Source organism: Lethenteron reissneri, chromosome 47, assembly GCF_015708825.2.
Source record: "Lethenteron reissneri isolate LAM-NWPU_2019-01 chromosome 47, ASM1570882v1, whole genome shotgun sequence".
Lineage (NCBI taxonomy): Eukaryota > Metazoa > Chordata > Hyperoartia > Petromyzontiformes > Petromyzontidae > Lethenteron > Lethenteron reissneri.
This window is the reverse complement of record NC_083825.1, coordinates 2,528,602-2,541,505: the sequence shown is the minus strand read 5'-3', so window position 1 is coordinate 2,541,505 and position 12,904 is coordinate 2,528,602. Positions and strand designations below refer to the sequence as shown.

The window sequence follows — 12,904 nt, the reverse complement described above, 5'->3', positions numbered from 1 at the left end:
GCCACCGAGCACCAGAAACTCGCTCGCCCGCTCCCCACTCGCTGGGCAGGCCAGTGCCCTCAGGGCAGCGGTGGTGGGGGGGGGTGTTAATTAACTTCACGAACGCCCTGTGCTTGCTATTAACGCAAGTGCGTGTGTGCACACTGCTGGCGAATGGGTCCAAAGGCACTCGCACGCATGACCAGGTGCGTGTGTGCGTGTGTGTGTGTGTGCGCGTGTGTGCGCGTGTGTGCGCGTGTGTGCGCGTGTGTGCGCGTGTGCACGCGGGCGCGAGTGTGGGTGCCGCTTGCCTGCTGGTTCTGGGCCGCGCCGGCGTCGGCCGGGTTCACCACCTTGAGGAGGGGGCTCCAGTTGGGGTCGGCGCCCCCCGGGCCGGGCCCCCCTCCCCGGGGCCCCCCAAACACGCCGGGCATCGAGCCGTCCATCATGGGCATGCCCGGGCGGATCAGGGCCCCCCCGTACAGCGACATGGGGAGAGTCTGTGGTGAACGCAAATGAATGAATGTCGAGCTGAGTCGAGTGGTCAACAGAGTTGATTATTTGACTTCACTGCCGTGAACTACTTTGTTCACGGTTCGTTAAAATTACACGCTGGATTTGGGAATGAAAATAAAAATTTGTTTTTTTAAACCAGGTTATGAAAATAAATTAGGTAACTATACCACGGTCAATAAATTGAGTTCTGAAATCATTCTCAAAAGGATGTTTTGACAAAAGCGAAATGACTGTGCGGCTGAAAGGACGAAGGAATTGCAGCTGTCATACGTCAGCTGTGTGGCGCGTCAGCTGTCGTGCGTCAGCTGTCGTACGTCAGCAACACTTTTGAGGATAAGGACTGGCATTTTAAGGGCACTTAAATGCCCTAGAAACTCAAGGTACATTACATCAACATCTCAAGCGAAGCATTCCAAAGGCCAGCTTCACAATTATATTTTCAGCCAAGGGAACCCCCCTGATGGCAGCCGCTCCTTTGTAGCACAAAGTGACTCAGCATGGGTCAATGTTGTTTTCAGTTATTCCAATTAAGCGATTAGAATTTTTTGTCAAAAATGGACCTTGATTTTGCCAGCACACATGGCAGTTAGGAAATAATTACATTTGGCAGTCGCCACCATTTTCGCTTGACACACCACGCAGCCTTACCCCAGCCTTTTGAAAGTCCATGTAGTTCCCTGGAATCGGCTGGAAATTCGAAGGGTTGATCACTCCAGTGTTGTCCCTCTCCATCGGCTGGTGCTGGTTATAGACGCAGGGGTCGATAGGCGGGCGGTGACGGAAGACGGGCGTCTGCGACCAGTCCGACATGTTCTCTGCGAGAGGGTCAAAGGGCGCGGAGACACACCGGTCAGCGGACTTCCTCCACGCGCGATGGAGAGCGCGACCGAGGGGGCGCCCCTAAGCTGGGCTCACCACCTTGTCGCGTGTAAACGTGGGCCCTCTCCGGCCAACTCTGCCGCAGTCCTGAAAGAGACGGGGGTCAGGACAATTGTCAAGACACAGCGGCATCCGCCAATATAACCGAGCCTATGCAGAGACACCCGTATTTACAAAGGCTTCTCGCGACGGAACAACTATCCAGTGCTGTCCGAGCAAGAATTACACACCGGTTTGACGCTCACATTATACTCGTACACATTATACTCGTACACATGTGAATATGCACGTTGACACCGGTCACTGCCTAATTTATGCAAAGTACGAATGTTCGCTTAACGGCTGAAGGCAGAAAAATTGCTTCCAGGAGAGAGCATGCACAAGTGTAACGTGAGATCCCTCGATGCCCGAGCAGCGTGACTCTCCTGCTGCCAGATGATTACTCAGAGCCCCGGGAAAGGAAATCAATGTAAGATGATAACACCACAATGACCAGGGACACTGTCATTTTGCTTGGCCATTATCATTAACCGTAAAATATTCATGTTACTCTGATGGCACGCGATACGAAGCTACGTATATGCTCACCCTGGAATGTATTTAACGGTGATGAGGTGCGTAGAGTGATGATGTATTCAATAAATATATTTTTAAATGTTGCGCGGCTTAACCACGGCCAAAACCACATCTCGACGTGACGCACAACTCTAGCGGACAAACTGCTCCCACAACAGATAACGTCGTGCGTAACTCAACAACCGTTATCAACACCGCCAGATTTTCAGGGCCCGGCGTTCATTGCTCCCCTTAGCTCTTATAGGCATCACCGGTAACCCTTTCCACCCCGCGCTCACCCTCAAAAACCTCACGGCAGCTACGCGACTCAATACCGCGTCAAACCCCCGGATACTCGGGGGAGTGGAGGGGGTGACGAACACGAGCGTCGCGCGAAATCCGTCACAAGTCCCCCCCCCGTCCCCGCACCGCCACCGTCGCCGCCACCACCGCCCGCCCGCCACCGCCCCCGCCCAGGCGATGGTGGCCACGAAGCCGAACCCGAAGCCCGCAGCCGAGCGGCCCTCCCACCAAGCGTGTTGGAGAAGCTCCAGATGCCTCCGTGGGGGTTGGCGATGCCCGCCCCGATGCCGGGCCCCAGCTGCGTCATGTTGCTCGATTGCCGGATGCGAGCCAGCCTCTCCGTGCCGATCGGCGTGGGCACCTTGCGGTCCTGCCCGCCGCTCCCGACGGGCTTTTGCTGACCTGCGGGTTTTTAAACGAGGGCGTTTGGGTGAATAAGGTAGCGGGGCCCAGGGAGATTTCAGTCAAGAAATGGATTCCTGACTATCTGTGTGGAGATTTAGCTGAATGAATGGGATTTCTCCAGATACTACAGTTTCCTCCCACAAGATGCCAAACGCTGATCAATGACATTGGCCAAACATCAGATTAGAGCAGGAACCTCCTTAAAATGACTCTTGAGATGCAGCCAGGACTTCTTAAAATTAAATACAGGGCACAGTTGTCGTTCACTTCTCTTGGTGTACACACACAGCATTACGAGACATTATCACACAACAGTTATCAGGTAGAAGTCATCAGACAGGAGTTATCCGACGAGAGGTTGTCGGACGTTGCGGTGCTGCCGTGCATACCTGGTGCCGGGCCGGGCACAAACTGCTGCCCTGGTCCCGTGCCAAGAGGCATGCCGGATCCCGGTGGGCCTCGCACCGGCACGGACCCCGGGGCCGCTCCGGGGTGGAACTGGGCCTCCAGGCTCATGAGTCCTGGGCAACGACAAAGATCCCGCTTATGGCCTTGAAAAAGAGACTTCTGGGGCAAGCGCAGATAGCGAGCACTTATGAAGGCCGACACGGCACACAGAATGGGTGGGGTGGCCAGCACCACGCCCGGCAGCCTTCGTCTCCCCCACATTGCAACAGGCGCTCATTTAAGGCCAAGTCGACAGAGGAGATATGCGTCACCGATGTTAACCATGAGCGGGAATCGAACTCAGGTCGCTAGTTTCATAGCACGGTGCGCTAGCTGCAACACTACGACGAACATAAGGCCCGGACACACGGTGGGAGCACGCACACACACGGTGGGAGCGCGTGCACACACACATGGGTGGGCGCACGCACACACACACATGGGTGGGCGCACGCACACACACACACATGGGTGGGCGCACGCACACACACACACATGGGTGGGCGCACGCACACACACACACATGGGTGGGCGCACGCACACACACACACATGGGTGGGCGCACGCACACACACATGGGTGGGCGCACGCACACACACATGGGTGGGCGCACGCACACACACACACACGGGTGGGCGCACGCACACACACACATGGGTGGGCGCACACACACACACACAGGTGGGAGCGTGCACACACACCATGTCGGCCGTGGAGGTGGTTTGTCCACACGTCACTCAAACTGGTCAGTGTGAGTGGCTCAAGGGGGCGCCCAGGATCTATTCAAATATCAATCGCTCCGATGATATCCACGGCAGGGAATCGAACTCAGCTGGGTTTATAGTTCAGTGTGCTAACAACAGTTCCACCGCTTCACCCTGGAACTTATAAATCGTGGTTACTTATATCATTAAGAAACCAGTGGTTTTATGTATAGCCTAGTGTTTGCCAATGTACCCCTGAGGCGAGTAGAGTTGCTGATAAAGAATTAGACAAGCGGTCCCCAAAATAAACCACAGATTGCGATTTCCCATAAAGACTTGAGACCAGCGGTCGCACCCCAAGTCTATCCCCGACTCACACACCACTGATGCATAACTTGACCTACTGCGCACTTTGCGAAGGTGCTCATCAGCAAGCCGAAGTCCGGCGCCATTGGTAACGACCGACGAGCTCTGGAACCTGGGAACTACCTGCCGTGAGCATAGCGCGCGCGTTGGACACTCGCGCAAACGGTCACGCGCACGGGGACGGCCGCTCACCGGTCGGGCTCAGCGTAGGCCTTGGTCCCGCGGGCCTGAATCCCGGCGCCTTTGCAGCGGCCTCCGCCGCCAGCGAGGGCTCCGACTGGCTGAGCACGGCGCTGGCGCTCAGGTAGGCGTTGGCGTTGACCGCGGCGGCGTTCACTTGGCCGCCGGACGCCAGCATCGGCTCGGGCGTGCTGATGGACCTGCCCGCTCCCCAGCTGGGGCCGCACGACGGGGGCGCCGCGTTGGCCGCGCCGACCGCGGCCGCCGCCGAGGAGCCGCCGCCCGCGGTGTTGAGGTGCGTCGGGTCGAAGTAGCTCCCGCTGAAGGGGCTGTACTGCTGCAGGGGCACGGATGGGTAGCTGGGGGGCATGGAGCTCGCCGTGGTGCAGCCAGATGGAGCGACGCCTGCCGAGACGCAGGTGCCCTGGGCCGCCGCCGCCGCCGCAGCCATGGCCGCGTGGCTCTGGCTCGACATGCAGGCCGAGGGGACGCTGTGCGGCCGCTGGATGGGGCCCGGCTGCACCGACGCGGCTGCCTGGTGCGGCAGCTGCTGCTGCTGTTGCTGCTGCTGCTGCGCGGCGCCTTGCTCCGTCTGGTAGTGACCGGCGCCCACGTGCACGATGGGGCGCACCACACTCGCCTGCTGCTGCTGCTGCTGTTGCTGCTGTTGCTGCTGCGGCGGCGGCGGAGCCACGGTCTGGAGCGGCTGGGCGGACGACGCGGGGGTCGTCTGAGCGGACTGCGGGGACGGCTGGGCCACGCCGAACGGGACGTTGATGCCCTGCGCCATCTGCGGCTGGGCGGAGACGGACGGCGCCGGCGCGGGTCCCGCGACCCTGACGGGCGGCGGTGCCGCCACCGCCCTGGGCGTGGGCTGCTGGACGGACTGCGGGTGGGGCTGTCGGAGAACGTCCGGAGAACTCTGGTGCCCGAGGGCGGAGGCGGACGAGGAGGTAGGGTTATTGCCAACGTGGGCCGAGGAGGAGCTGGACACGGTCGCTGTGCCCAGTTGGGGTGTGGGCGCCCTGCCCGACGAGAAGCCCATCTGGGGCGGGTGACCCGAGGCAGTGGTCATGGATGGCGGGGGCGCTTCTCTCGAATTCGCTTCCTTCACGCTCACTGCGGCCGCAGGATGACCGTGCGTGGCAACTGATGGGGCCTGCGCGTTCTTATGCTGGTGCTGCTGCTGTTGCTGCTGCGTTGCCACAGACGGCTGATTGCCAGCGTTGGCAGACGCGTTGGCGGCATGCTGGGGTGTGGGCGACGGGGAAGAGGATGACTGCAAGTTGCCGGGAAGCCTGCTGGTGGCCGACGCGGCGACGTTGACGCCGCTGGGCTGCGGGCGTGTGGTGGGCGTGGCGACGGAGGTCGTGGTCACTGACACCGTGGAGGCAGTGGTCGTGGAGGCAGTGACGAAGGAGGGGGCGGCCGAGGTGACGGTCGCCGTGGTGGCAGTGGCGTTGGCAAACAGCTGCTTGCGGACAGAGCTGTGCTTCGGGCTGTTGGAGGCAGCATGCGTCGACCCCGCGGCGGCGAGCACGCTGGCCGCGGCCGGCGACAGGCCGGGCTTGCCGGCCAGCGCGGGCAGGCCGGAGGTTCCGGCGAGGCTGGGGACGCCCGAGGCCGGGGAGGCCGCGGAAACGGCCGGCCGTACGGGGAAGGGGCCCCAGGCGCTGCCTCCGAAGTGGGCGACGGGGAGACGCGGGTGCTGGAAGGCCTGCGCCGCGAAGAGCGCGTGGGCAGTGCGGGAAGGGCGGGCTGGCGTACGAGAGCGAGATGGGCACCGGGAACGACGGGCGCACTCCCTGGTTGGCGCCGCCCGGCGAGTTTCCGACGCTCGCCGAGGCGGAGGTGGGCGGCTTGTGCTGCGGCTGCTGCTGCCCCTTTGCGCTGGTAGCCACCACCGTCATCGTGGTCGTCACGGTGACGCTTGTCCCCGTGGCGGCGCACGAGACGGAGGTGAGGGAGGCGGCGGAGGTGGCGTTCACCTGAGGGTTCTTGCCAGACGTGCCGCCGATGGCGCCCCCCGATCCTACGCCCTTGGAGGAGCCGCTGCCCTTGCCGGTGGCGCGATTCTTGGGGAGCAGCGCGTCGATCTCCTGGTTTGGGTCCTTGATGAGAGCGTTGATGAGCTGCGTGGCCTGGCGCGTGGCCTCCGTTCCCCCCCTGAAACGAACAACAATACAACGGCGTTCACGACCCGTTCCGATTCGGCGCGAGGTACGCTCGTCCGATAACGGTTGAGCGATATCATCATCATCGTTATGGCACAGAGCTGGAAATTAAATTAAGCTGGAGGCATGGTGGCAAATGCAACGCACGTAAAGCTAACGCATGGCCTGACACTCTCTCGCTTGTCTGGGTGCGCAGTGTCAACAAAGACGCATGTTAAAAAGCCTAACTCCATCATGGATTACTTGTGTGTGCCAGTAGGGGGCAATGATTGTTGTGTGGTCTAGCCTAGGGGAACCCCCGGTGGCAGCTTCCCCTGCGCAGGCACATGGCGAGCGGGCATTAGTCTGGCTTATCACCGCCGATCCCAGACGAGAGAATATGAATATCAAGCCGATGACGTCGCCGCCGCTGGTGTCACTCCCCCACACACTTCGGCGCGTCCGTGCGGCGAGCGAGAGCGACGTCACCCGGGTGCCACCGCTGCGGAGCACTCGAATAATTCGACTTTCGCGGTGCATGGGTGACGCGGGCGCCGTGGTGCGCACCGTATGGTGATCATGCGGTCGCCGGCCTTGTCCTTCTGCTTGTCGATGTCGATGTGCGCTCCCGTGAACTCGCGGATCGCGTTGATGTTGCAGCCGCCGCGCCCGATGACCCGCGCGATGGCCGTCGACGGGACGGCCACCTTCTTCGACCTGACGGGCGAGCGAGGAGAGGGGATGTGGAATCAACGGAGTGCAGAGGCGGGCGCTAAACACACCCCCTCGGAGCTTCGAACGAGGCAACCGGTGAATGGCATCGGCGGTTTAACGCGGTGGCGGGGTTTGTGCCGCGATTCGGTGATTCTGTAGCCGAATTTGTGCAGCTGGATTGCCGGAATGCTGCCGTCGTATCCGGAGTGGAGTACAAAAGTTTCGACCTCCACTGCACAGGAGAGAGTTTAGAGAGCAGCAGCACTCGCCGATTCCCTCCATTGAACTCGCTCGCCAACGATCAGTTGGCTCCTGAACACTCTTCTATTGCTGTTACCACGGTTAATGTTCCTGTGAACTTGATCGATTCCTCTACCCATGCCAGACCGTTTCATCTCATCCACACTGCATTCAACCACCACACTTCTCTCGTTTCTGGCCCTCCCAGCGTTTCATTCCCCCCGCCCCCGCCCTCCGCCCCCTCCTCCTCCCCCCCAGGCTATCGTCTTAACCATGTTACTCTTTAATTTTTTAGAGCTTAAATGCAGCCGTCTAATTGCTGCCCAATTCGGCCTTTTGGGCCCGAGCTCAGCAATTGCGTGCAAAAAAAAAGAGTTGCAAGGGCGTCGCACCTCCGCACGACCTCCTTCCAGCCGTCCTCGCGCTTCTGCGCCCGCTTGGGGCTCGTGAGGTTCAGCTTGCTGTTGGGCGAGGACAGCGGCGTCGCGCCCACGCCAGCCTTGAGGCTCGCCGCCACCGTGGCCACCGCGTGCAGGCCGCCGACGCCGCCGGCGCCAGCGAGCACTCCGGCCACCTCCAGCGCCCTGCGCGACCATGGCACCACGGAGAAGCGGCGTCAAGGACGGGGGAAACAGACTCGCCGAGTGGAACCGGCGATTCCACGGGCTGCCGCGGAGGCGCTGGCGCACGCCACGCGCCGCATCGACTCGATAATTAAGGAGGGAGCTGTTTCGTCAGTATCTAAAGTGGCTGCGGCAGACATTAAAGATCCCGTGACGTCACCCAATTTTAAACGACACGAGTCTTACGTGGCGGCGTGCTTCTGGGTGCCCATCGGCCCGACGGCCTTCCTTTCGCCGTCCCCCTCGTGGTCCGCTCCGGCCGCGTTGGCCTTGTTCCGCTTGCGCTCCTTGCCCTTGCCGGCCTTCCCCGCCACTCCGATTGAGTCCTCTCCGCTGCTGCTGCTGCTGCACACCGTGCCGTTGCTGCTACTGCTGCTGCAGCTGCTGCTGCCGCCGATTCCGCCGATGCCGCCGCACCCGCCTCCGCCCGTCACCTCGCCTGCCTTGGTTTCGCCGTTGATTACGGGCGTGGGGCACATGGAGGACTGCGGAGTCGCCGTCGAGCCGCTGTCCAGCATGGCAGAGGTGGCTGGTGCCGCCTGGGGAGAGGAAGCGAACGCCACAGAGCCTTAATAATGCACCACTGGGTCACGCGCCGTTCAAGTGCGAGAAGCACCAAGCCCGGGCCGCCTTAGTCTCCCCGGCGTCGATGTTTACACGCGGCAACTTCTGAAACCAGCGCGTTACCGCCGGGCCAAGTCACGGTTTAACGCGAGCGCTCCCGGCAAGGGGACCGTGTGCCGTACCACGCTGACGTCCGTGCGGTTCTTCCGCTTGGGGCCCGGCGTGGCGGCGGGGGCGCTGAGGGCGGCTCGCTTGCCGTGCGCGTTCGACAGCGTGGAAGACGTGGCCGAGATGCCAATGGTGGTGGTAGTGGTCGCGCTCGGGGGCTCCGGGGGGACCACGTCTTCCTCGTCGTCATCGTCGTCATCGTCGTCCTCTTCTTCCTCTGCGCAGGCAGCCGAACAAACGAGGTTATAAACGAGACGACGGGCCGTCCGGCTTGGTGGAACAGTGCGGCGACTGCTGTGCGAGTGAGTGAGCATGAGAGCGACCGCGGAGTGTTGTACGTTCTCCCTCTATTCTGCAAGGGTTTCTTCGGGGGGGGGGTTCTTAATTTTTCCGCGTCATACCCAACAAATAAACATCTCAATGTAGCGGGACCCCTCATAAAGGCTGTAGCGTGGGCACTCCTGGATAACGAGGTAATTATCATAGACCGCGTCTGACTCACCTTTCTTCTGCTGGCCATCGTCCCTCTTGTGCGATTCATCCGTGTCCTCTTTGCTCTTCGCCTCCTGCTCCTCGGCCTTCCTCTTCTGCTCTTCCTTCTTCTTCTTGCGCTTCTCCTTGCGTTTCTCCCGCTTGGCTGCGAGCGTCTTCTGCCGGCTCTCCTCGCGAGACTGTGCGAGCGCAAGCAACGGCGGCGGCGGCGGCACGGGCACGGGCAGGCGAGCGAGCGGCATAAACCACCGTCAGTAACAGTCCCGGTGTAAAATGGCCATGCTCGCAAGAGGTTTTTTAAAACACTAAACTGAAAGCAAATCTTGGGAGGCGATGCGGGGGATGCGTCAGCAGCGATTTCCCTATGCAGCCGAAGGTGCGGCACGGGGAAAGGAAAGCGACAAGTCAAGACAGGCCGCAGGAACTTGCGGAAAACTCGGGGTAAGTACAACGGGGAATTTCACGGTTCCCGTAGCTCGAACCGTGACGGTAAACCCGCTAAACTGTCATCGACATTTACAATTCCTGGTCAAGGGGGTGGTGGCCGTGGTGAAGGCGGAGCAGCACGACCCTTACCCTCTCCAGGTCGAGCTCCTCCAGCAAGATGGACGCGTTCTTGTTGGCCTCCGCCGCCTGCCGGTCCTTGGCGTGGACGATGATCTCCATGCACTGGTGGCACTTCTTCAGCAGCTCCTGAGCACAGCCAAACGGCAAGGGACTTCAAAAAAGCCGAGGTTCATTCCTCCGTTCCCATAGATCTCAACCACCGTGCAAGGACCTCGCACACCGTCCACCTACGCAACGTCTCCCGCATCCGCCACCTCCACGCCCCGGCCGCCACCGAGAACCTCGCCCGTGACCTCACCACATTCCTCGTCTCCTCTACGGACCTCCTTCACCTCCGCAAATCCCTCACCTCCATACGTTCTGAAATGCCGCCGACAGATCCCTCACCCGCACCCTTAAACGAGACCACACCGTCCCAACGCTCAGATCCCGCCACCGATTCCCAATGCAATCGCGGATCAATGACCACATTGCACTCACGGTCTTCAAGATCCTCGATACTCGCCCCTGCAGACCTCTCTTCCTCTCATCTCACTCAACCCACGTCCACGCACTCTCCTGCCTCTTCCCTTTTGCTCTCTACTTACCCCATGTACTCTCGCACAGCTCTTCTCTCTCATCTCGCTGTACGCGCCTTTCCATGCGCACTCCGCTCCAGAAGCCAATCCTTTGGGCCCTGTGGGAGGTTGCTCATTCTCCTTTGCTGCCCCCGTTGTCAGGAGTTCCCTTTCCCCAGCCGTCTGTGCTGTCATCCCCCTAGCCCTGTTCAAGTCCACCAGGCTCAAGACCTCCCATTTTAATTCAACTTTTAACCGATCACCTTTCTAGATGAAATTAACATATCCACTGTTTGCGTACCGTGCCTTGAAAAAACGGTTGCATTTACGCGACATGAATATGAATTGTACTGTGTTCATTCAGCCGGCCTCCTACTCTAGCGTCACCATGAGAGGCAACAAAGCTGTGTGAAAAAGGCGGAAGGTAATTTTCAACGCCGTTGACAAAGACAAAGATTCCCCGTGCAGCCTACACAAACTGCAAGTGCTGTTTGCGAGTAGTACCTAAGAAGGCCAACACGACCCACGAGGGGGTGGTGTGGCCAGCACCAAGTCTGGCTGCCTTTGTCTCCCCAGTGACGATGTTTAGATGCTGCACCAGGTACTCATTTTGAGTCAACCCAGGGAAGGCCTAAGACCGGATTATATATTCGTCAACGATGTTGGCCTTGAGCGGGATTTGAACTCGGGTTGGCGGCTTGGTAGTGCAGTGCGCTAACCACTGCGCCACCGCTCCCCCCACTCCCCCAGCACACACTCGTGCTACGTCCTCCACGGTGGTTCTATACGTGCGACCTGGACGCTGGCCATGGCCGTGGGATGGTGGCCCGCGTGGCCGCGCGCTCGAGGCCGGGAATGGTGGTACCTTGTCGGTGATGGTGGCGATGTAGCGCATGCACTCCGAGTCGGACGGGAACTGGTTCACCTCCTTAACCAGGTATCGCACGACCTTCACGTGACCCTGCAGCGCGACAACAAAAACGCAAGCCAACAAACTTATTCGCGCACACGCCACACAAAGAACCCCTTCCACCGAACGGCGCGTCCCACGCCCGAAGTGAACGCACACCCGCGGCGGCAGGCAATGGGGAAATTTAGCAAGCGATAAATCAACTCGACAATCAATACAACGAAACAATGTTTCTCCCAAAGAGACTTGAGGACCGGCCGGGTGGCTCAGCGGTATTGTGAGCTGCTCGCAACTGGAAGATTGCGGAGTTCAATTGGATGGTTTGGGGGTTGACTCAGGCCATCATTCCTCCAGGGCCAATAAAAATAAGTACCATTGCGTGGGGAAGTCCATGGCAGTTGTCAATATGGATAGACTTACCTCTGCCATAGAAAAGAGGAATTTCCACCACTGGCTCAGGGCTCAAAATGTGAGACGCGGAACCTCCTCAATGCTCATTTGAGCAGCATATTCACAATGACTTTGACAACCACAGCTCATGGCAGACCAACACAATTAACCCACAGCTGTCCAGGCGAATTGGAAGGATTTATCAATGTTGGTGCTGCCAAACCATCTCGTTCTCAGCCATCGGCAGAGCCAGGCCTCCGATGGCGGCTGCGCTTTGACCGCGAGCGAGTGCCGCTCACCTTGCGGAAGGCGGCCATGAGCGGCGTGATCTTGCGGTTATCGGCAGCGTCCACGTCAGCACCGGAGTTCACCAGGAGCTGCACAACGTCCAGGTGGCCCCCGTTGGCCGCGAGCCAGAGTGGCGTGTTGCCCTTCTTGTTCCGCACGTCGATGTGCGCGCCCCTATGAGCACGAGCACGCGCACGCGGGAAAATTCACCGACACGGAGAAGCAAGCCGACCGGGAAAACCACGGGGGGGGGGGCGTATTGAACGAGGCGCGCAAGGCCGTGTGCCATGCAGACTTGTGCTGGGCACCGCGGGCCGGAGGGGCCCAGGCACCAACCTACGGAGGGGGGGCCGGCGAGCGCTGGTAGGCGGGCGCTGGTGTGCTGGCGTGCTGCTGGCCTTAGGCGTAGAGGCGATGTTGGAATCTGGTTCGGTGTGCGTGTCACGCGGTGAGCGGTAGTGTAGTGGTTAGCGTGCTGCGCTACGAACTAGGTGACCCGAGTTCATTTCCCACTGATGGTCAACACCAGCGACTATTATTTTAACCGGTCCTGGGCCTCCCCTCAGCCTCAATTAAGTACCTGGTGTGGTGTGTAAACATCACCACTAGGGAGAGAAAGGCGGTCCGGGTGGTGCTGGCTAATCACCCCCTCCCTCGTGTACCGTTCTGGCCTTCGTAGATGTTCCCTAACAGCTGCCCCAACAATCTGATAAGGTTATACGGGGGATCTTTGGTTTTTGTGTGTGTGTCATGTGTGACCTGCTCATGTGACACCAAGAAGCCTCGGCCTACATTGCTAGAGTCGCGCAAGTGTAAAAGGCACCATGGGCAGGCATTGGCCTGAAGTTTAAATCTGTGGCTGGATGGCAAGATACGCATGCGATTCCCATGTTAGGCCAGGATC

At 59.9% G+C, this 12,904-nt stretch overlaps 1 protein-coding gene across 1 annotated transcript in view; it reads right to left on the bottom strand.

Moving 5' to 3' along the window:
• Positions 1-12,904, bottom strand: part of LOC133354401 (ankyrin repeat domain-containing protein 17-like) — a 102,046-nt gene that overhangs the window by 1,044 nt on the left and 88,098 nt on the right. The window contains 15 exon segments of the mRNA XM_061571209.1: positions 291-479; positions 1,144-1,310; positions 1,411-1,461; positions 2,461-2,634; positions 3,027-3,158; positions 4,347-6,087; positions 6,089-6,500; positions 7,055-7,204; positions 7,834-8,025; positions 8,251-8,603; positions 8,811-9,013; positions 9,299-9,467; positions 9,865-9,981; positions 11,278-11,373; positions 12,012-12,174. Of these exon segments, the coding sequence (XP_061427193.1) occupies positions 291-479; positions 1,144-1,310; positions 1,411-1,461; positions 2,461-2,634; positions 3,027-3,158; positions 4,347-6,087; positions 6,089-6,500; positions 7,055-7,204; positions 7,834-8,025; positions 8,251-8,603; positions 8,811-9,013; positions 9,299-9,467; positions 9,865-9,981; positions 11,278-11,373; positions 12,012-12,174 (4,309 nt within the window).